Source organism: Euprymna scolopes, chromosome 39, assembly GCF_053919585.1.
Source record: "Euprymna scolopes isolate OS-2025 chromosome 39, ASM5391958v1, whole genome shotgun sequence".
NCBI classification, from domain to species: domain Eukaryota; kingdom Metazoa; phylum Mollusca; class Cephalopoda; order Sepiida; family Sepiolidae; genus Euprymna; species Euprymna scolopes.
In genome coordinates, this window is record NC_136520.1 from 39,379,827 (window position 1) to 39,403,362 (window position 23,536).

The 23,536-nt window shown below is 32.0% G+C and overlaps 1 protein-coding gene across 1 annotated transcript in view; it reads left to right on the plus strand.

The window, feature by feature from the left end:
* The window catches only part of LOC145263766 (uncharacterized), an 87,602-nt gene that overhangs the window by 31,187 nt on the left and 32,879 nt on the right, over window positions 1-23,536 (plus strand). The window contains exons 5-8 of the mRNA XM_080120808.1: window positions 2,666-2,851; window positions 13,244-13,286; window positions 16,403-16,521; window positions 17,985-18,086. Coding sequence (XP_079976934.1) covers window positions 2,666-2,851; window positions 13,244-13,286; window positions 16,403-16,521; window positions 17,985-18,086 — 450 coding nt within the window. The remainder of the gene's footprint in view (window positions 1-2,665; window positions 2,852-13,243; window positions 13,287-16,402; window positions 16,522-17,984; window positions 18,087-23,536) is intronic.

The following is a 23,536-nucleotide window of genomic DNA, read 5'->3' on the forward strand; positions in this document are numbered from 1 at the left end:
CTGTTGGCTTTGAAAATATGTGTCAAGTGGCTTGGTGATGAAACGACCGGTAGTAAATACCTTTTCTTTCAACAGAAAAACAAAACTTGTGTCGAATTTCTTTCCTATTTATTTATTCTTTTTTTTTGCGAGACTTTCACACAATGTCGGCTCTATGTTAACATATGTGTACTACTTTAGACTACTAGAATACATTTGGTGCCTTAACGGTCATCCAGATCATGGAATGGATGAGATATAATCTGTGTATATATGGGGATGCATATGTGTAGCGACATGCATGTATAAATGCGTGTGTAGGAGTATGCACTGACCACTGGAGAAGACGAATTTGTTGGATGAGCAAGGTTGACGTATCCAAATATGACAACTCAGAATGCACTGAGGAAAGAAACAATGAGAATTGATTTGCCCTCGTTATTAAACTTGTGGCTATGATTAATTGTGAAAAAGATCGAGTGTACCCAAGCACGACAATACAGAATGAGTCTGGGGAAAAAGAAAAAAACAAAAACAATGTGAATGACTTATCCTAGTTATTGAACTTGATTAATTGTGAAAAAGATCGAGTGTACCCAAGGTTCAAAAAAGAGTCGCCAATCTGATAGGCCCTGAACTGGAATCTAAGCTTCAGCCTCTGTCCCATCGACGAAACGTTGTATCCCTCTGCTTGTTCTACAAGTATTTTAATGGTGAATGCTCTGACGAACGGCAGACACTTGTGCCCCCACGACATAGACACCCTCGACAAACCCGACAGGCAGCTAAATCCTACCCCAACACAGTAGAGATCCCTAGATGTAAAAGATCTTTCTACTCCAGTAGTTTCTTCCTCAGAACGGCTAGACTCTGGAATTCCATTCCAGGTCCCTGCTTCCCCAACTCTACTGACATACAGAAGTTCAAGTGCAACGTGAACCGACATCTTGCTGCCCAAATCCCAACATAGTGCCCCAGTAGTCGCTGCCCCTGATAGTAGCCTCCTACACCAAAGTGGCAATGTTCCTTGTTTGGGGTGAAAATGTAAAAAAAAAAAAAAAAAAAGCATGACAATACAGAATGAGTCTGGGGAAAAAGAAAAAAAAACAACAATGTGAATGACTTATCCTAGTTATTGAACTTGTTGTGAGGCAATCAAATCAGTTATCAAAAAGGTCACAGCGAATTAATTAAAAAAAAAATGACTTGAACAGAATGTAAGAGTTGTTTGTTTGGCAAACAGCGAAAGCGACCAAATTCCAGCGTGTTGTTAGCCAACACTCCACCCAGACCATCCTCTCCCCACTCCGCCACTACCAACACAGATATTTACAATAAAGCTGATTTATATTTTTATAGACCAAAGCGTGTCATATTTCTGAGCACAGTACGGCCATATCATATGATCATCAGGTCTTGCAAAGGCAATCCTGCAAGGAACTATGATGGACCCTTCATCACTGATGAGCTCCGCTCACACAGATGATTTGTTTATAGTGGTGAAGGCTTTGTGCAAAACCAACCACACTTTTTGGTACAACTGCAAATCTTTGTTTGTGCAATAGCTGCCACAAGACAGAGCATACAGTAGATTTCAGATTTTACAGAGTTTTCCTTCTCCTAGATCTAGATGCATATCTTAACAAAGACTGCGGGTGCATCTAGATGCATATATGGCCAATCACATTGACGTACAGGTTCTCATGAGATCACCAAATTTAAACAATGATGATCCTGGCCAGTACCAGATGGGTAACCATTTGAAAAGGCGAGGTGCTGTATGTGTCGTGCCAAGACTTGGAAATTTCCAGGTTGGTATCTGGGGGCACGTTTAATTCACTGGGAGAGACGCACCCCAGTCATCATTAAGGCAGAGAACTATACAAGGAAAAAGAAGGAGGGCCAAGCAAAGAAAAAGATGGGAAATCAATATTCGAGAGTGAACTGGTACAGGAAATCGGGAGAGCTGGAGAAAATTGGTTGTTAGATTACCCTTTGCAGACCTGAGAAATAAGATGAACCAAATACTTTTTAACACAATTGTAAAATCCTTCTGTATTGTTAGTATAATCACAGCATGTGTGTAAGTCATAGACTCTAGCTGCGAGGCTAATGAAAAAAAATAGCGGCCACATAGATGAGGTGCTTCCGAAAGCTCTTCAATAGTCCATACAGGGAGTGTATTAAAAATCAGAATGCGAAGAATGGATTCTGTCAAGTAGTCAAACTATATGAAGATTTGTTAACCACTTAGAAGAAGAGTGGTATGTCCATGTCATACGATCTTTGGGTCTCACAAAGATAATCCCACAAGGAACTATACAAAGAAAAAGAAGGAGAGTTAGACAAAGAAAGAGGTGGGGGGGACAACATTTGAGAGTGGATAAGGTCAGCACGGAGTGACACGGTCAGAAGGTGAAAAATCTGAAAGACTAGAAAAAATGGCTGCCAGGTCATCTTTGGCACGCCAGCGCGCATTCGGAAAAATAGAAATTATTGTTTTCTCTTTTGACAACGTTGTATATGTTACAAGCGAGAACGACGAAAATTATGAATTTTGAAATTTGAAATTTCCTCCATGTTTTGGTTAGTTTAAATTATTTATTTATTTTGTTTATGTTTTTATTTGCTAGTATGCCTACTGTTAACAGATCCCAATGATAATTTTCCGATTTTTTTCCTCAAGGTATCAGTAAACCCCGAAGTTTCGGTAAGAATGGGCTACCTCTTCCAAATGCCAGACTCATCAGTAAATCGATGTTTGACTACAATGATGGGAAATCAAATGAATTGATAAACCTTTTTACGGTATTTTTCGGTCAATTTGTCAGCCATGATATCACCAGATTCGCTATGGATATCGGAGATATTGGTGAGTAAAACATGCCCCACACACACATATATTATTTTATATATATTACATGTATTATTTTAATTATTGGTGAGTAAAAAACATACTTACTTGTACTTGTTTCGGCTATCACCGTTGATCGGTTGAGCCAGCTCCATCTATTGTGTTAGTCACATCTTGAATTGAGTCCGACCACGTCCCATGATCCAAGGCCGCAGCAGCCATGAGCATGAGCCATTCATGGTTCCAGCGACGTAGACCATAGAGGTGAGGACCCAGAATCAACTCAAAGACTTGTTTGACCGTCCTGATTCAAGTCTTCAGCTGTCCACCGCAACGTTTCTTCCAGCCCTGCAGCGGGCCGGGGGCCGGGTCGATGGCCTCGTAGATAACATCACTTGTCGATGACGAATGGCATGGCCAAACTACTGTAAACACCTCATGAGGATGATTTTTGCGGAAGAAGACGTCTTGCAGAATGTGTGGACCACAGTAAAACATACACCATACATATATATATTATTTTAATCATTGGTAAGTAAAACACACACACATATATTATTTTAATTCTTATTGATGAGTAAAATACACGATCCCATGGACCGATAGGTAAAACTGCCGAATATCTATGCAATGGCTGTTGGTTCAATCTCTGGCTAGGAAAGGTGCTAGTCTAACCACACTCATGAGTTGTGATACAACGAAACAGTACTATATGTGGATGACTATATATATATATATATATATATATATATATATATATATATATATATATAATCGAAATCAGGAATCCAAAAAATCAGAATCAGAAAAATTTATGCCTTTTTTCCGATGTCCCAAAAGATTCTTTTTATTATTTTTTATTTCTTTGTTTTTGTTTAACGCTTAATTTTTTATGGCTCTTATTAATGACTAGTGAGGAGTACCCGGCGTTGCCCGGGTGTTTGGAGGTGTGTGTGGGGGGGGGGGGGTTAAAAAAAAAAGTAAGTATGAGGATCGAACCCGAACCCTTGAGGCAAAGTTGTAAATTAAAGTGTGCAAAAAAAAAAAAAAACAAAAAAAACATGAGACGTTAACCATTGCCCCACCGCGAGATGCTAACGGAAACACGTTTGAATTTATTTAATTACTTGGATTTAGCAGGTGCTCGTTTTAATGAGTTAATGAGGTCAAGTTTGACTGCGGGATTTTTATTTTCCCAAGATTTTATAGGAAAAAGACTAACCTACATGCGGCGAGCGACAAATGTTGAATATTTATCTTCCCAAGATCGAGCAAATTAAATAGACAGGCGAGCTTCGTTGTTAACTGTGAGATATTACGATTTATATGTGATATAAAAAGTTTTAAAAAGTTGTGAAGCGAGCGACCGCTTCTCTGAAAGAAGCCTTTTGTAGACATACAGAAAAAGCGAACACACATACATACATACATACATTTTCGCTTTTATATTTATAGATGAAATTATAAATATTCATTGATTTTAAACTACCAGTTTTTTTTTTTTTTTTTTTTTTTTTTTTTTTTTTTACTTCAACACGAGCCCTCATCAGTGCTAAAAATGTACACCTCGGGATGATTTTCTTGCAGACGGTCCGTAAATTTATAATTGGAAGGTGTTTTATAGGTCATAACAACCTTGCATCATATAGCTCTAGTATTGCTCTATTGGGCTATTAGATTGACAAGAAAGGAATTTTTAATTATGATTTCAAATGATGTATTTCCAAATAAGTTTTCATTATAATACCTTTATTTTGCATATCATTTAAAAGAGTGTCTTTCGCTCTATCTAATCGTTTAAATTACAATCGTTTTAAAACAATTATGTCTTCTTTTCAAAACGTTGAATACAAGATGGGAAAAAAAGCAAATTTGCATAATTTTCTTATTTCAATTCAAGCTCGGTCAAAAAGATGCCGAAACAGCTCGCGATATCAACAAAATGTTTGGCCCAGGAACCATTACTGAACGCACAGCAGAATGGTGGTTTGAGAGCTTTAGTGAGAGCCAATCCACGTACAACTTGCTTCTGGATTAGAGGTAGCACATATAACGATTTGCAACCACTTGAGAGAGATTGGAAAGACAAAAAAATGGACAAAAAAACTTGAGAATGGGTGCCTCACGAATTGAACGACAATCAAAAGAAACACTGTTATAAAATGTCATATTCCCTTCTTTTACGCAACAAGAACGACCCGTTTTTCGACCGGGTTGTGACTTGCGATGAAAAGTGGGTTCTTTACAACATCCGGCGACGGTCAGCTCAGTGGTTAGAAGCCAATGAAACTCCACGACACTTCCCGAAGCCAGAGTTGCAACAACACCCAGCATTAGTCAACAGAAAAGTATATGTTGTTTGTTTGTGCGCAAAACAATTGTCAACTTACATTGACTTATTTTGAAATTCGGTCAGAAAAAAAAAATGAATGAAGGCTTGGTAATTTACTTACATAGGAATGGAATCGGAAACTCTTTTCATTATTTTTACAATAGATACAGAAGTACCAACGAACAAAGACTTTACAGAAGATATGAAACCAGAGTAAGGTAGTGCGTTGTTTTAAATGTAATTCGACCAAGTATTTTGCCCAAGATCGTATGAGTTTCAATTCAAGAAACAATACAAACACTATTGTGGATACGGACCAGATGAACTTTATTTCGTTTAATGTTGCTTTGTTTTTTTTATTTATTACATTTTTACCCCAAACAAGGCACATTGCCACTTTGATGTAGGGGGCTACTATCAGGGACATAAGCTACAGGGGTACTATGTGGGGAGTTGGACAACAAGATGTCGGTTCATGTTACACTTGAACTTCTGCATGTCAGTACAGTTGTGGAAGCAGGAACCCAGAAGGGAATTCCAAAGTCTAGCGGTTCTGGGGAAGAAACTACTGGAGTAGAAGGCACTCTTACATCTAGGGATCTCAACTGTGAAGGGGTGGGATTTTGCTGCTTGTTGGGTTTGTCGGGGGTATTTACGTTGAGGGGGTACAAGTGCTTGCAGTTCGTCGGAGAATTCACCGTTAAAGTACTTGTAAAACAGGCAGGGGAATGCTACATTTCGTCGATGGGACAGAGGCTGAAGCTTAGACGACAGTTCAATGTTATCGAACATTGGTAAATAGTTTTTATTCTAACGTAAGAAAGAGACATTGAGTAGGATAGTGTTGTGTAACGTTCTTGTTTATTATATGTATGAACCGGAACCTGACCCTGAACCCAACACGTTGTAGGCTTAGTCGCAAAGGAGACAAACAATAGGAAAGAACTTCAACTTCTGTTCCAGGTTTTAAGAAAATACCTATATTCCTCATTCTCCCGACACGCATGACTTCTTGTCACGAACGTGACGTCACTCACGTCTCTAACGCGATCGTCTTCTTTAACGTGCCCGTTAGTCTGTGCGCATGTTCTTTTTATAGTTCTTTCTTTTCCCTTACTGTGACGTCACTTCGCACAGGGCTCGGCATTTGCATACAGCCACCATACGCGCGTCCGTGCTCTGTTTCAATTGGACTCTGCGCCTTTTCATGAATTATTGTTTGGTTTAATGCTTATAGGAATTAATGAGTAAAATGAAGAGAAGATTTCTGATGTTAACGTTGTTTTTTACAAAATGGATGGGAAAAATTTCACTGAAGAAACCTTTTGAAAACATCTTGAATTTATTATCAAGAAAATTTATTTTGAAAACGGGCAGAAACAATTGCATGAATAAAAATATTTTTTAAACAAATTCTGACCCTTTATTAAATTATTGTATTTTGAGCTCTAGTAATATATGCATCTTTGAGCTGTTAATCCAACTTTCGTGTGAATTTAAAGGAATTTAAATTATGTATATACTAGCATTTCAGCCCGGCGTTGCCCGGGTGTTTGGAGATGTATGTTGAGCAAAAAAGAAAAAAATGTCAATTTTTTAAAAACTTTGACCCCTATTATGACCCCTTAACATTAATTGTTTTGGGCTCAAATCAACTTATTACGTTAGATTCATGTCCAAGGAACCTATATCTAAAATTTCAAGTGTTTAGACCCAAAATTGTCGGAGTTTGGTAGAGTTCTCAAAGGTCAAATCGTGGAACTTTGACCCCTTAAATTTCTGGTCGAAAACTGATCACAAAGATTTTCCCAGTTCTCAGTACCCTGTATATCAAATTTCGAGTTTGTAGACTGAAAATTGACAGAGTTATTGCGTAGGGAAATGTACACACACACACACACACACACACACACACACACACACATGTTCACTTTTATAGATATATAGATTTCAAATAATTTTTTTATTCGAATATAAATAGTGATAACACAAAATTCCTTTAAATATCAGGTTGACAAGAAAGTTCTTGCGGTTTTTAACTTTTAAATTCAGATGAACATATCTCGGTTCAAACAAAAAAAAAAATTATTGATTGAAATAAGCACCATCAGAATCAACACATTTTTGCCAACGCTAAACAAGTGTATTTTTATGCCAGTAACGTAAAAATCCTGCGTCCTGATGGGGATGAAATCGCTGAAGGTGTTTTTAAATTTCGCTTGTTTTTTTTTAAGCATTTCTCACGCAGAAAGTTGTCGAGATGCTTGAAAGAGTGGTAGTCGGTAGGTGAGAGATCTGGAGAATATGGCTGATGAGGCAGAGTTTCGTAGCTCAATTTGTTAAGCTTCTGCAGGGTCGGTTTAGCAACGTGCGGTCAAGCATTGTTGTGGAGGAGAATTGGGCGTTTTCTGTTGACGAATGCTGGGTGTTGTTGTCGAAGTTTCTCATGCATTTCATCCATTTGTTGACAGTACTTCTTCGCCGTAATAGTGTCGTCTGCATTTTAAAAAAAGCTGTAATCGATGAGACCGGTCGCAGACCACGAAACAGTCAGCATAAACCTTATTTTGGTGCAAAACTCTGACATCGGGAAGTGTCGTGTCGTCGGCGTCTAAATATTGAGTTAAGCATCGCCGGCTATACATCAAAAGTATAAAGTATTCTAAATCGTTTTAGAAAGGATCATGCACAAAATAGTTGTGTTAAGGGAGTTGATATTTTTTCGAATGGATAAAGTGACGATAAATTTGCCCCCCTCCCCCCACCATCGCTCACGGGGCACGGATATCTTATAACAGCGAGTCTGATGACAAGAATTGATACCGCCGCTGTCAGTTGTCCTAGATTTAAGTCGCCAAGAAATTCAGAAAAAAAAAAAAAAAAATCGTTTCGAGTGACTCGTAAAAAAGAAGCGAAATTAACGGAATCAGAAATTTAAAATTGACAATTTTTTCATAAAAGAAAAAAAAAGGAAAGAAAGAAAGAAAAAGAAAGCAAAAAAAAAAAAAAAGAAAGAAAGCAAAAAGAAAAAAAAAAAGAAGAACACAAACATGCTGGCAGCTGTTGTCGCCAGGGTCAATAAAGTTTCGCTAGTTTGGTCTCCAACTGACACCTAATTAAATAAAAGCAACAATAACAAACTGATCTCTGGACGAGTTTCATGTTTTAAACAGACACAAAGCAAATATGCGTTTCATTTTCTTTTTTGTTTTGTTTTGTTTTCGAATATTTACTTATTCAATCGAGTAATTTTATATTGCAAATATAATGTAAACGAAACGTACGTCGCTGAATACTAGCTGCATTAGCAGCGCAGGTGCGAAGGGCAGGCGACAGACAGACAAACAGACCGATAGACAGACAGACAGGCAGACAGATGGATAGATATAAAGATAGATGAAATAATCTAGATACGTGCAGATATATATATATATATATATATATATATATATATATATTACAAAGGAGTCACCTCTTATCAAAGCCCGGAGGCCACTCGAGGATAAGGGTTAATGAGTGTACAGTAGTCAATGGGAAAATGTATTAATCGTTAGTAGTGGAAATTTGGTAAATTGAATTACTTAAAGGGATGACTCATCAAGAACTTGTTCACATTGGACTTGAAGAGGACCATATTGTAGACAGTTGGAAAGCAGAAAACGGAACAGAGTTCCAGTCGTGCAGTTTTAAGAAATACACTTTGTTCATGGAATCTACGTTTAGGTTTAGGCACAGATAAAGAGTGGGGGGAATTATTGATAGTGTTTTCAGCTGGACGGGTGTTTTCGTGAAAGTCTGGCTACGGAGGGACCATAGATTGGAGCTCAGACGAACACTTGCCATGAAAATACCGATAAAGCAGAGACAGGCTCGCAATGTCTCTTCTGTGAGAAAGAGGTTGCAGGGAAGAGAAAAGGGCATCCTCCATTAGGTTACAAAGTCTATTTTGAACCCTGTCAACGCAGGATAAGCTGCTTCTAGCAGCTCCTGTCCAGATGTGGCAACAGTACTCCATCTTTGGACACACTTGGCTCTTATACAGGAAGAGAATTGCATCAGCAGTGAGATATCTACTGAAGCGGTAGAACGATCCTACCATTTTTCCAGCAGCCTTGGCAACGGATTTGATGTACATGTTTCATCTCAGATCAGGAGTAAAGGTCAGGCCCAGAAGCTTGACAAAACATTTAGCCTCCCCAAGACGAGAGCAATTAATTTTAATTGGTGCCAGACGGGAATCAGAGCGTTGATGATGTAAAGATAGAAGCTTATATATAGAGACCGACTTTTTTTACAGAGGGACTACATCGTAATGATCGGCAGTAAGCGAAAATTGTGTAGCATTTGATTAATTAAGAAGGTGGCTCAATCAGAACTTGTTTACGTTGGATTTGAAAACGACTATGTTGTAATCAGTTGGAAAGCAGCTCGCGGTATAGCATTCCACTCCCACAAAGCTATAAGGAAAAAAGTTTTGTTCGTAGAATTATAGATAGATAGATAGATAGATAGTCCAAGATTACACATATTAATGCTCTTAAATACTGTTGCTCGTTTCTTATTTACCTAAAAATCATGCGAGAATAATCTTCCTTGGAGAAAATTATCTCTGACACTGGAGCCGCTGCAATCGTGTGATATGGTACCGTTGTGTCTTCTGCGTGATTGTAAATTTATAGCCATATTTAATTTGATATCATATTCGGTTTCACGTCCGTTTTACATGTTGGTATGCATTGGATGTCTTCAAGAAATTGACTCTCAAACTAATTTATCTCTGGCCAGGTCTTTATTTATCCTTTTTTGTCTCAAGTCAATTTTCTAACACTTCCTACCATGTTTTCTTTGGCCTTCCTCTGTATTCTACATCTACTAACCCAAGAACTCTCATCCATTCTTTTAATGTGGTCATACCACCGGAATCCATACATGTGGCTAGGTATGACTCTACTGGTAGTCGCTGGGTTTGAAACCCAAACTAAAGTCACTTTAGTTTTCATTGTCTTTGCCTTTTTTGATTCCATAGAATATTCAATCTTTTTGATAAAGACAGTGAACTTCGCAGTATTGCTTTTTGAAAAAATTTTCATATTTTTCCTACAGAATTCTATACCTTTTGTAGGAAACAATTAAGCATTTTTTGTACAATGGTAAATATTTTTTTATTATTTATCCATATATGTTTTCGTCTTAATAAGAATCATCAGTGTGGTTAGGTATAACTCTTCCATTGGTTTGACTGCCATCCAATGTCTTTCTTTTATATTTATATATCTATTAATGTTGGGACGATTAAGCAGAATCGGAATCGGGAATCAGAAAAATCGGAACTTTTGGGGGTATCGGAATCGAAAAAATTTGTGCCTATTTTCCAATGCCAAAAACGATTTCTTTAATTATCTTTTTTTATTTTATTTTTCATACAAAACAGCTCCTCCAGAATGTTAAAATTTTCGTACATTTTTTATAGATCTGTTTTGGTATGCTTTTGTATAATTTGTATCACCTGAAGAGGTGTCGAGTTACTAGTAACTAGCTGACCAAAACATACTCATAACTGTGTAGCAACATATTACTGTTTATGTAAAAACTAATTGAAAGTATATATATATATATATATATATATATATATATATATGTGTGTGTGTGTGTGTCTATGTATATGTGTATGTATGTATGTATGTGTGGGTATGTGTGTGTGTGTGTCTATGTATATGTGTATGTATGTATGTATGTGTGGGTATGTGTGTGTGTGTGTCTATGTATATGTGTATGTATGTATGTATGTGTGGGTATGTGTGTGTGTGTGTGTGTCTATGTATATGTGTATGTATGTATGTATGTATGTGTGGGTATATGTATATGTGTGTGTGTGTGTATGTATATATGTATATATATATATATGTGTGTGTGTGTGTGTGTGGAGAAAACTGCTCAGGGTGAAGGAATTAATGTTTTTAGCCAATTTTTTAATATTTGTCTTCCGAAGGGTCGGCTTCAAAATGATACTGATCTCTGATGAAAATCCGTCGCCTCTGTCGAAAGTTTTAAGCAGACATACAAACATACATACATGCATACATACATTTAAACAGACGGGCAAGATTTATATTATAGATAATATATGAGGGTAGTTCCAAAAGTAGTCTTTTATCATTTTTTAACTCAAAAAGTTGAAGCGCTACAAAGACGGGAGTGATACCATTAAAACCTGTTTGCGCTCCAGAATTTATTTTTCTACATAGTCACCACCATTCTTCAACGGACTTTTGCCAGTAATCTAATGACGGACCTCTGCTTTTGATGCACGTCCATGACAGAGGTTGCTTTGTTAGTCTCACACTGTCAGTATCTGCTACAGAGATATGAAACACTCAGGTCATGAATGCATGAGTTCAGTCGTCATAACAATACAATTTGCAACCCCTTCTGATCTATTCGGGCGGAATAAAAAAGTAGGAAGCATTACTTTTGGAACGCTTCCCCCGTCGTAAAACAGTGATATATAAATATATATTACATTTTCAATTTGTCTTTACACAAGCAATAATTTGTTGCTACACAGTCATGAGCATGTTTCGGTCTTCTAGTATTTAGTAACTAGAGACCTCTTTAGGCAATCACGCTTATTTTCGAGGGCGGAATCTTGAAATGATTAAGAATTCCACTCTCAAAAATAAGCGTTGTTGCCTGAAGAGGTCTCTGGTTACTAAATACTAGAAGACCGAAACATGCTCATGACTGTGTAGCAACAAATTATTGCTTATATATACTCCTATAAATTCGTTTTTCAAGCGTGTGTATTGATATTCATATTAAAATCCCTTTCTCAATTTATTTAAAAAGAAAATACAATTCTGTTATGTATGGGGCATGGAATTGCAGAAGATCTAGCTAATTTGCATATTCTTTTAAACATTGATTTCAATTAATTCCCTATTAGTTTCTTCGGTTTTCTTATGGGATGATCATCTTTAGTTAACTATTACGTGTAATTAGATGTTCTACATGATTTATACTTGAATAATATTTACGTAAAAAGTTTATAGTAAACACAAGATTGTTTCCATATATGTTTATGTATACGTATATATGTTTGTTTAAAAAATGTTGCCTACCAAACTCTTCCTAGAGTTTTTGGTCTACAGACATGAAACTTCATATATAAGTTATTTGAATCGATGCGAAACTTTATATTTAGGTTTTAGCCTGGAAAAATCGGTGCAAAATGTGAAAATTAAAAAAAATGAAATTTGCCAGGTGAAGGTCGAACGCTGCCGCCATTACGAACGCATAACGTAGTCGCTATTGGTTCATGTTTTAATTTTTAGCCTTGCAGAAAATATGTCTTCATGTCACAGTCATTGGCGGCAGAGCCAAAAATAAGTCGTAAGCTGAAGGTTTTGGTTTCAATTCTCAGTGGGGCGCATGAGTCTTGATTTTTTTAAAAAACTTTTTAAATAATTACTATATATTGCGTCCAATATAATCTATAATATAAATCTCACTGGTTCGTTTAAATGTATGTATATATGTGTGTATGTTTGTCTGCCAAAAACTTTCGACAGGCGACGGAATTTCACGAGATCGGTATCGTTGTGAAGCCGACCCTTCGCATGACAGATATAGAAAAATTGGCTACAAACATTAATCACTCCACCTTCAACTGGGTTCTTTTTCGCCTATGTTTTCGAAAGCCATCCTCTCTTTTCGTTTGACTAGCCTTAATTTAAACTTATATCGCTTCCGATTTGGCGATGGGCGAAACAGCAAAAACGTCACATTTTTTTTCATGTTCTTTTCCTCCTGTGTTGTACGTATTCGAGCTTGCCTGCCTACGACCACTTCTTTTTTTTTTTCTTTTTTTCTTTTTTTTTTTTTTTTTTGCTCAACACACACATCCAAACACCCGGGCAAAGCCTGGCACCCAGGCTAGTGTAAAACCAAATTGAAAATGTAACTTGCTCTACTTTCATATTGAGCACTCTTGTATTAACATCGTTATATTTCACTGGTTACCCTACTTTTGAAAAATAGCAACCTCAAATTAAATATATGTTATTCTTATTGTTTTCCAGGTCCAGTGAAAGTGAACTGTTGTTTACCAGAAACAATTAACAGGTAAAAAATGTTTTTCATTAGTTGTAGAAGTACTTGAAGTTAGCATACTGTAGTGAAATTTATAACTCTCTCATTGATTGGTCAGTGATCATCTCCCTTGTCCATTTAAGAGTTGCATGGATTGGTCAACAGGTAATCCAATCACTGTTTCCTCAGGTGTCATGTGAGACAGGGTATATAAACCCATGCCCTCTGGGTATCTTTTAAATTATGAGGTGCCTTCAATAAATTTCCAGCCTTTTTTTGTACAGGTATTTAAAACTGTCATAGACTCTTGAAAATTCAGTATATTATTGCTATGCATCTTATGAGATGACTGACCAATTTTAATTATTTCAGGTTCAAATGAACAGCTACAGCAGGAATACACCCTACTAACGCCTGATTGTCACAGCTGGTGAATTTCAAAAATGCAATTTGGACCTGAGGACATTTTAAAAGAACAATATATGATAAAATTCTGTTTTAAACTTTAAAAAGATGCCACAGAATCGTATGGAATGCTCCAGGCTGCTTTTGGACCATCTTGCATTAATAGAGCATCAGTTTTTTAGTGGCATAAGAGATTCAAGGAAGGCAGGGAGTCTGTAAGGTGGCCAAATAAAGAATTCCATTGATAAGGACCATCGTGTGTCTATAAAGGCAATAAGTGCACAGTTTGATGTCAGTGTGGGAACTGTGCACACAATTATTCATGAGGAACTGAAGATGTGGAAGAGTTGCACTAAGTTTGTCAAAAGGGTGCTCTATCCTTGTCACAGACTATTTAACCATGGCAAATTTCTTTTTACATTCGGACAAAACGTTCAAACATTGGCTCGCCAAAAATAAAAATTGGATTGCAAGAAAAACAAGCTGGAATTATCTGTGCTCTTCAATGAAACATGCATTATATTTCTCTTAGCCTCTCTCTCTATTCCACTTTTTTTTTTTTTCGGAAACTACTGTGCCGATCTGGCTGAAATTTTCTATGGGCCTTTGTAATGATAAGGTGCAGCGAACTGAGTATTATGGTATCCATTCGATGCACAGTTAGGGATTAATAAACATTAATTAGTATTTAATGCAAAAATGAGTACAAATTTAACCATATTCAACCATTAATTTGGCATAAAGCTCTGATTCTAAGTCAACGGCTATAACTTTTGCATGTAAAAAAACGGGCAAAATGTCTAGTAGTTTTATATTTTTAATAATTGAGACTAAATTGATTTGTAAATATAAGTGGTTTGTGTTAGTTTTTTGGGGGGGCATGATGTTTGAAAGACCAGACACAGTGTCGTGCTAAACTTGTTCATTTCAGCTGTAACAATATTGTGACACTGATTATACAAGGTGTTTGGGATGTAAGACCACATGCTACCCTGCTCAACAACGCTGCCGACCCTAACGCTGTTTCCAAAGTCTTTTTCTCTTTCGTCTTCTCTGCTTGTTCTGGCTGTGCTGTCGTCTCCTATGCATTGGCAACTGCCGAAAGGGGTGCACTGGCTCACAAGTTTAAAAATGAAACAAAACATAAACTCCAACACATTCTGAAAATATTAATGAAACTACTCTGTGTGTGTGTGTGTGTGTGTGCGTGTTTGTATGTGTGTGTGTGTGTGTGTGTGTGTGTGTGACACCATCGACCCTCTGAGTGCTAAGGTGCACATCTACATTTACTTTCGAGGCTGTATTTGTTCGTAAGATGATGAATTAATTTCCCCATCTCCTTCGAGCCACAATCTGCCCTCGACTTTGTTTAATTGGCAACTATTCTCAACTGTAACTGTCGTCAGTCATCGCAAACCCAAGACCGTCTACAAACTGCTCCCAACCGTCATAAAACTGTCGCAAAACCTACCACCACTCCTAAAACTTACTCTAAAATATATTGACTGATCTTTTGTTCTCTTTATTGCCACGCCTTGATCAACCATCCCATTGTAGCTTTCTTTTGTGTTTCCTTTCTATTCATTTATATTACATGTATTGATCGGACTATTGTTCTCATCTTGAGTGTTATTTGTGCAAAGTTTCAGTCGGATTAGCCTTCGACCGTCCTTAGACATGTTGGTTGTTGGTGGGAACTAACTCAAAGAAGATGAAAATATCTACGGAGCCAGTAACTTTCTCTTTTCTTTTCCAGACAACAACCAATATGCCTGAGGACGGTCAAAGGTCAGTTTGATATTTATATCAAAGTGACATTCACCCTAGGTAGATGAACCGTCTCTCTCCAAAAGAGGAAGTTTCATGGGAATATCAAATTCACAAACGGTTCATAATCCCATATATATTCTGATCAGGGAAGATGATGACGTTAGGTTTTTGCAGTTCTTATAGGAAGGTGTCAATGTCCTCTGATATACAGTGGCTGATACTCCCAAATGGTCACCCATCTGGTACTGACCAGTCTCAATGTTGCCTAACTTAAGTGCTCTGACAAGAACCAGCGTGTCAACGTGATTATGCAGTCATCATTATTAATTTAATTGGGAATTTTATGTTTTTTTTTCTCTCTTTTTCACCCCCAAACAAAGCATGTTGCCACTTGGAACATAAGGGACTTCTATTTTGGATCATGTCTAACAGGGACTGTGGAGAGTTTAAACTTCTGTGGGTTAGTACAGTCAGAGAAACAGGAAACAGGGAGGAAATTCCAAAGTCTAGTAGGTCAAGAGAAGAAACTGTTAGTGCAGAAGGCTTTCCAGTATTTAGGGACCTCAACTGTGAAGAAGCGGAATTTTGCTGCTTGTTGAGTCAGTTGGAGGTATGTATATCAAAGGGGGCACAAGTGTTATGAGTTCATCAGAGCATAATCTATTAAAGTACTTGTACAACAGGCACAGGGATGCAACATTATGGTGATGGAACAGAGGTTGGTGCTTGGCCAATAGTGCGGGACCTATTAGATTTGAGACTCTTTTGTGGATTCTGTCTAAGAGTGAAAAATTAGTGGTAGGTGCTCCAGCCGAAATGCTGTGTCGACCCTTGTTCACCTTGCTGTGTTGACCCTTTATATGAGATTCAGATATAGAATAGGCGAATTGTGGCTTTGTAAAGATATATGATTTTAAGAGTGTGCTGCCCATGAAGGCTATTGTCAATTCAATATGTTTTATTTATCATTCCAGGTTACAATGTTATCCGATCTTTGCCGAAGAAGAAGGGCAGGAATCCACGGCGAATGGAAGCATCCAGTGTCTTCACTTTCTGCGTTCCATGCCGACTGTCCCACTTGGATGTAAATCACGTGAGCAGACGTTCGATCTCTTTTATAGAATCAAGAAAATTCCAAATCGACTAATAATATACAAGTACGTCAGTTGGGCTGTTACGTATCGCAACAAGGAGAGAAGAAATTGCCCTAGAAAGTATTTCACTCCCGATGCAATTCTCTATCTGTACAAGAGCCAAATACCGTCCTAAGATGGAGTATTGTTGTCAGATCTTGGGAGGAACTGCTCAGTGCACCCTTTTCTGACAGGAAAGCATCTTCAAAATCTAGTCTTCGAAATCTGTCTTCGAAATCTAGTGTGCAGCAAATTTTTCTCCACCTTACTTTTCACGGAAGAAACATTGTGAGTCTATCTCTGCTCTATCATTATTTTCATGGCAGGTGCTCGACTGAACTCCAATCTATAAGCCCTCCATGCAAAATGCAAATTATTTGCGACAAATACTCGTGTAACTAACTTATTTATTTATGCGTACAAGCACTAGTGTTTCATGCTTACGCAAACATCAGTGTAGGGAAACAATTCTTACTGGTCATGGGATTCGAACTTAGCCACAAAGCAACATTTTGTGCCATTTGCCGAGCCTCTAACACAGGGCCACCAAACAATTCTCATGGGAATGAAGGAAATCAAGAACTATTATACGCTGAATTCAGACGAGTACAATGACAGTCTAGAGTGTTCGAATGAGCTGAAGTTGTGAACATTGCATAGATGCTAGTTGATTACAATAGTTATAATTTCACAGACAATGGCCATCCTTAAGTATTCTTAAAGGGACTTGATAATTATAATTAAATAATATAAATCTCACCTGTCTGTTTAAATATATGTATGTATGTATGTATGTATGTATGTATGTATGTATGTATGTATGTATGTCTGCCTAAAACTTTCAACAGAGGCGACGGATTTTCACGAGATCAGTATTGCTTTGTAAGCTCGACCCTTCGGATGACAAGTATTGAAAAATTGGCTAAAAACATTAATTCCTTTTTCCTCTACTGGGCATTTTTCTACAGGGAGGGGTCGCTTTTTTCGCCGATATTTTTGAAAGTCATCCCCTCATTTCGAGTGTCTAGCCTTAATTTAAACCTACATAACTTCCGGTTTGGCGATGGGCGCAACAGCTAACGTGTCAGGTTTTTGGTTTTTTTTTTCACTTTCTTTTCTTCCTTTGCAGTACGGGTTCGAGCCTGCCTGCCCACAGCCACTTTCTTTTTTCTTTCTTTTTTTCTTTTTTTTTGTTGCTCAACCAACACCCTTACACACACATCCACTTTTTTTTTTCCTTCTTCATGGTACGGGTTCAAGCCTGTCTGCCTACTACTACTTTTTTTTTTTTTTTGCTTAATACACACCTCCAAACACCCGGGCAACGCCGAGCACCCTGGCTAGTTATAATTAAATAATAAACTGCACACTGATTTCTTCCTTTCTTTCTTTTTTTCTTTCTTTTTTTTTTTTCTTTTTAAAGATGTCCGGGAACAAATCAATCAAGTTACAAGTTTTGTTGATGCTTCAAATGTTTACGGCTCTTCTTTTAAAGAACTGAACGAACTTCGGTTATTTCAAGGAGGTGAGAGCCTTTCTTAATCGTTAAACATTTTCATATGAAGAGGATGTATTTAAGCTTTGGTTTTAACTTGACTTTTTTTTATTTTAATATTTATTTATTTTCGTATTATTTGGATTCATCGGACTACTGTTCTCATCTTGAGTGTGATTTTCACAACGTTTCGGTCGATGTAACTCCTGACCTTCTTTAGGAAAAAGCAGGTATAGCTGACCATATTTCAATAATTTCTTCTCTGCTAAATAGTTATTCTCAAGCCCCGTTTTTTTTTCATTGGTCAGTGTGGCCAGTGAAGCTGTGAGTGTGTCCACTTTGTCTTCTCCATCACATACGCCTTACTATGATTGTACCTATTTACAATGTCTCCCCACGGGACAGAGTTAGACACCAGGGTCGTTTTTTTAATGTGGAGAAAAGGTACAAAAATTAAAAAATTGTCTCAGTCGTGAAGGATTTCTCCTCCACTGAAAGAGAACGAGAAATGGAAGTGCAGCAGCTGAAGAACAGTTACTACACTTTGAGATATTAAATCTTTTATTCATGTTAAAAATACAGTCAAAATCAACGATGAGCAAAAAACTTAGGCACATGGCCAACTCAAAAGGGGGGATTGTGGGAGTCGTTGATCATCCTTGTCACTCCAGAACTAAACAAAATCAAAAGTTTCTCCCAGCTAGTATCTTCTTTCATCCTTTCATATTGGGGGATGTCCTACTTAACTCCCAGTTTTTAAAACATTTTTTATTGGCGTGTAAAAACAAAAAAGATAACAATAAAATGGTACAATAATTCATTTGTGTCAAGGGCGGGGGAAGAAAAAAGTCGAGGGCGGGGGAAGAAAAAAGATACTACACTTTGATCTTGGCCATTGTAATGGATCGGAAGAGCTCGACTTCTCTCTGTCTGACTTTTCCTGATCATTTTTTTTTTATTGGCTGGAGATTTTGAAGTATTAGTCAAGCATTGAAAACTAGCTTCAAGAGTTTCTTTTTTCCTGTATGACACCCTTGTAGGAACTGATGATCTCCCTCAATTATTATTTGTCTCTGGGGAAAATGGTATCTTTATAAAAAGAGACATGGAGAGAACTTCTGAAAGTTATTGAATCATAGAAGGATAAAATACAGAGATATGAAGCCCAGTTGAGGTATATTATCATGTGCCTTATCTTAAAAATTCAGAAACGTTTATTTATTATTATTATTATTATTATTATTATTATTATTATTATTATTATTATTATTATTATTATTATTATTATTAATTTTTTTTTTCATTCATTATTTATTGATTTTATCAATTTATTTATTGGACTTTTTAATTTTTCTATTTTACTTATTTTATTAACTAATTTATTTTTTAATTTATTCATTTTATTTATTTATTTTATTCATTTTATTATTTGCTAGTTTATAGATATATTATTCATTTTATTTTTTGAATTTATTTATTTTACTTATTTTATTAACTAATTTATTTTTTAATTTATTAATTTTATTTATTTATTTTATTGATTTTATTATTTGCTTGTTTATAGATATATTATTCATTTTATTTTTTGAATTTATTTATTTTACTTATTTTATTAACCAATTTATTTTTTAATTTATTCATTTTATTTATTTATTTTATTGATTTTATTATTTGCTTGTTTATAGATATATTATTCATTTTATTTTTTGAATTTATTTATTTTACTTATTTTATTAACCAATTTATTTTTTAATTTATTCATTTTATTTATTTATTTTATTCATTTTATTATTTGCTAGTTTATAGATATATTATTCATTTTATTTTTTGAATTTATTTATTTTACTTATTTTATTAACTAATTTATTTTTTAATTTATTAATTTTATTTATTTATTTTATTGATTTTATTATTTGCTTGTTTATAGATATATTATTCATTTTATTTTTTGAATTTATTTATTTTACTTATTTTATTAACCAATTTATTTTTTAATTTATTCATTTTATTTATTTATTTTATTGATTTTATTATTTGCTTGTTTATAGATATATTATTGATTTTATTTTTTGAATTTATTTATTTTACTTATTTTATTAACCAATTTATTTTTTAATTTATTAATTTTATTTATTTATTTTATTGATTTTATTATTTGCTTGTTTATAGATATATTATTCATTTTATTTTTTGAATTTATTTATTTTATTCATTTTATTAACTAATTTATTTTTTAATTTATTCATTTTATTTATTTATTTTATTTATTTATTTTATTCATTTTATTATTTGCTTGTTTATAGATATATTATTCATTTTATTTTTTGAATTTATTTATTTTACTTATTTTATTAACTAATTTATTTTTTAATTTATTAATTTTATTTATTTATTTTATTGATTTTATTATTTGCTTGTTTATAGATATATTATTGATTTTATTTTTTTAATTTATTTATTTTACTTATTTTATTAACTAATTTATTTTTTAATTTATTAATTTTATTTATTTATTTTATTCATTTTATTATTTGCTTGTTTATAGATATATTATTCATTTTATTTTTTGAATTTATTTATTTTACTTATTTTATTAACTAATTTATTTTTTAATTTATTGATTTTATTTATTTATTTTATTTATTTATTTTATTCATTTTATTATTTGAATTTATTTATTTTACTTATTTTATTAACCAATTTATTTTTTAATTTATTCATTTTATTTATTTATTTTATTCATTTTATTATTTGCTTGTTTATAGATATATTATTCATTTTATTTTTTGAATTTATTTATTTTACTTATTTTATTAACCAATTTATTTTTTAATTTATTCATTTTATTTATTTATTTTATTTATTTTATTATTTGTTTGTTTATAGATATATTATTCATTTTATTTTTTGAATTTATTTATTTTACTTATTTTATTAACTAATTTATTTTTTAATTTATTAATTTTATTTATTTATTTTATTCATTTTATTATTTGCTTGTTTATAGATATATTATTCATTTTATTTTTTGAATTTATTTATTTTACTTATTTTATTAACTAATTTATTTTTTAATTTATTCATTTTATTTATTTATTTTATTATTTGCTTGTTTATAGATATATTATTGATTTTATTTTTTGAATTTATTTATTTTACTTATTTTATTAACTAATTTATTTTTTAATTTATTCATTTTATTTATTTATTTTATTGATTTTATTATTTGCTTGTTTATAGATATATTATTCATTTTATTTTTAATTTATTTATTTTACTTATTTTATTAACTAATTTATTTTTTAATTTATTCATTTTATTTATTTATTTTATTCATTTTATTATTTGCTTGTTTATAGATATATTATTGATTTTATTTTTTGAATTTATTTATTTTACTTATTTTATTAACTAATTTATTTTTTAATTTATTCATTTTATTTATTTATTTTATTCATTTTATTATTTGCTTGTTTATAGATATATTATTGATTTTATTTTTTGAATTTATTTATTTTACTTATTTTATAAACTAATTTATTTTTTAATTTATTCATTTTATTTATTTATTTTATTCATTTTATTATTTGCTTGTTTATAGATATATTATTGATTTTATTTTTTGAATTTATTTATTTTACTTATTTTATTAACTTATTTATTTTTTAATTTATTCATTTTATTTATTTATTTTATTCATTTTATTATTTGCTTGTTTATAGATATATTATTGATTTTATTTTTTGAATTTATTTATTTTACTTATTTTATTAACTAATTTATTTTTTAATTTATTCATTTTATTTATTTATTTTATTCATTTTATTATTTGCTTGTTTATAGATATATTATTCATTTTATTTTTTTAATTTATTTATTTTACTTATTTATTAACTAATTTATTTTTTAATTTATTCATTTTATTTATTTATTTTATTCATTTTATTATTTGCTTGTTTATAGATATATTATTGATTTTATTTTTTTAATTTATTTATTTTACTTATTTTATTAACTAATTTATTTTTTAATTTATTCATTTTATTTATTTATTTTATTCATTTTATTATTTGCTTGTTTATAGATATATTATTCATTTTATTTTTTGAATTTATTTATTTTACTTATTTTATAAACTAATTTATTTTTTAATTTATTCATTTTATTTATTTATTTTATTCATTTTATTATTTGCTTGTTTATAGATATATTATTGATTTTATTTTTTGAATTTATTTATTTTACTTATTTTATTAACTAATTTATTTTTTAATTTATTCATTTTATTTATTTATTTCATTATTTGCTTGTTTATAGATATATTATTGATTTTATTTTTTGAATTTATTTATTTTACTTATTTTATTAACTAATTTATTTTTTAATTTATTCATTTTATTTATTTATTTTATTCATTTTATTATTTGCTTGTTTATAGATATATTATTCATTTTATTTTTAATTTATTTATTTTACTTATTTTATTAACTAATTTATTTTTTAATTTATTCATTTTATTTATTTATTTTATTCATTTTATTATTTGCTTGTTTATAGATATATTATTGATTTTATTTTTTGAATTTATTTATTTTACTTATTTTATTAACTAATTTATTTTTTAATTTATTCATTTTATTTATTTATTTTATTCATTTTATTATTTGCTTGTTTATAGATATATTATTGATTTTATTTTTTGAATTTATTTATTTTACTTATTTTATAAACTAATTTATTTTTTAATTTATTCATTTTATTTATTTATTTTATTCATTTTATTATTTGCTTGTTTATAGATATATTATTGATTTTATTTTTTGAATTTATTTATTTTACTTATTTTATTAACTTATTTATTTTTTAATTTATTCATTTTATTTATTTATTTTATTCATTTTATTATTTGCTTGTTTATAGATATATTATTGATTTTATTTTTTGAATTTATTTATTTTACTTATTTTATTAACTAATTTATTTTTTAATTTATTCATTTTATTTATTTATTTTATTCATTTTATTATTTGCTTGTTTATAGATATATTATTCATTTTATTTTTTGAATTTATTTATTTTACTTATTTATTAACTAATTTATTTTTTAATTTATTCATTTTATTTATTTATTTTATTCATTTTATTATTTGCTTGTTTATAGATATATTATTGATTTTATTTTTTTAATTTATTTATTTTACTTATTTATTAACTAATTTATTTTTTAATTTATTCATTTTATTTATTTATTTTTTTCATTTTATTATTTGCTTGTTTATAGATATATTATTCATTTTATTTTTTGAATTTATTTATTTTACTTATTTTATTAACTAATTTATTTTTTAATTTATTCATTTTATTTATTTATTTTATTCATTTTATTATTTGCTTGTTTATAGATATATTATTGATTTTATTTTTTGAATTTATATATTTTACTTATTTTATTAACTAATTTATTTTTTAATTTATTCATT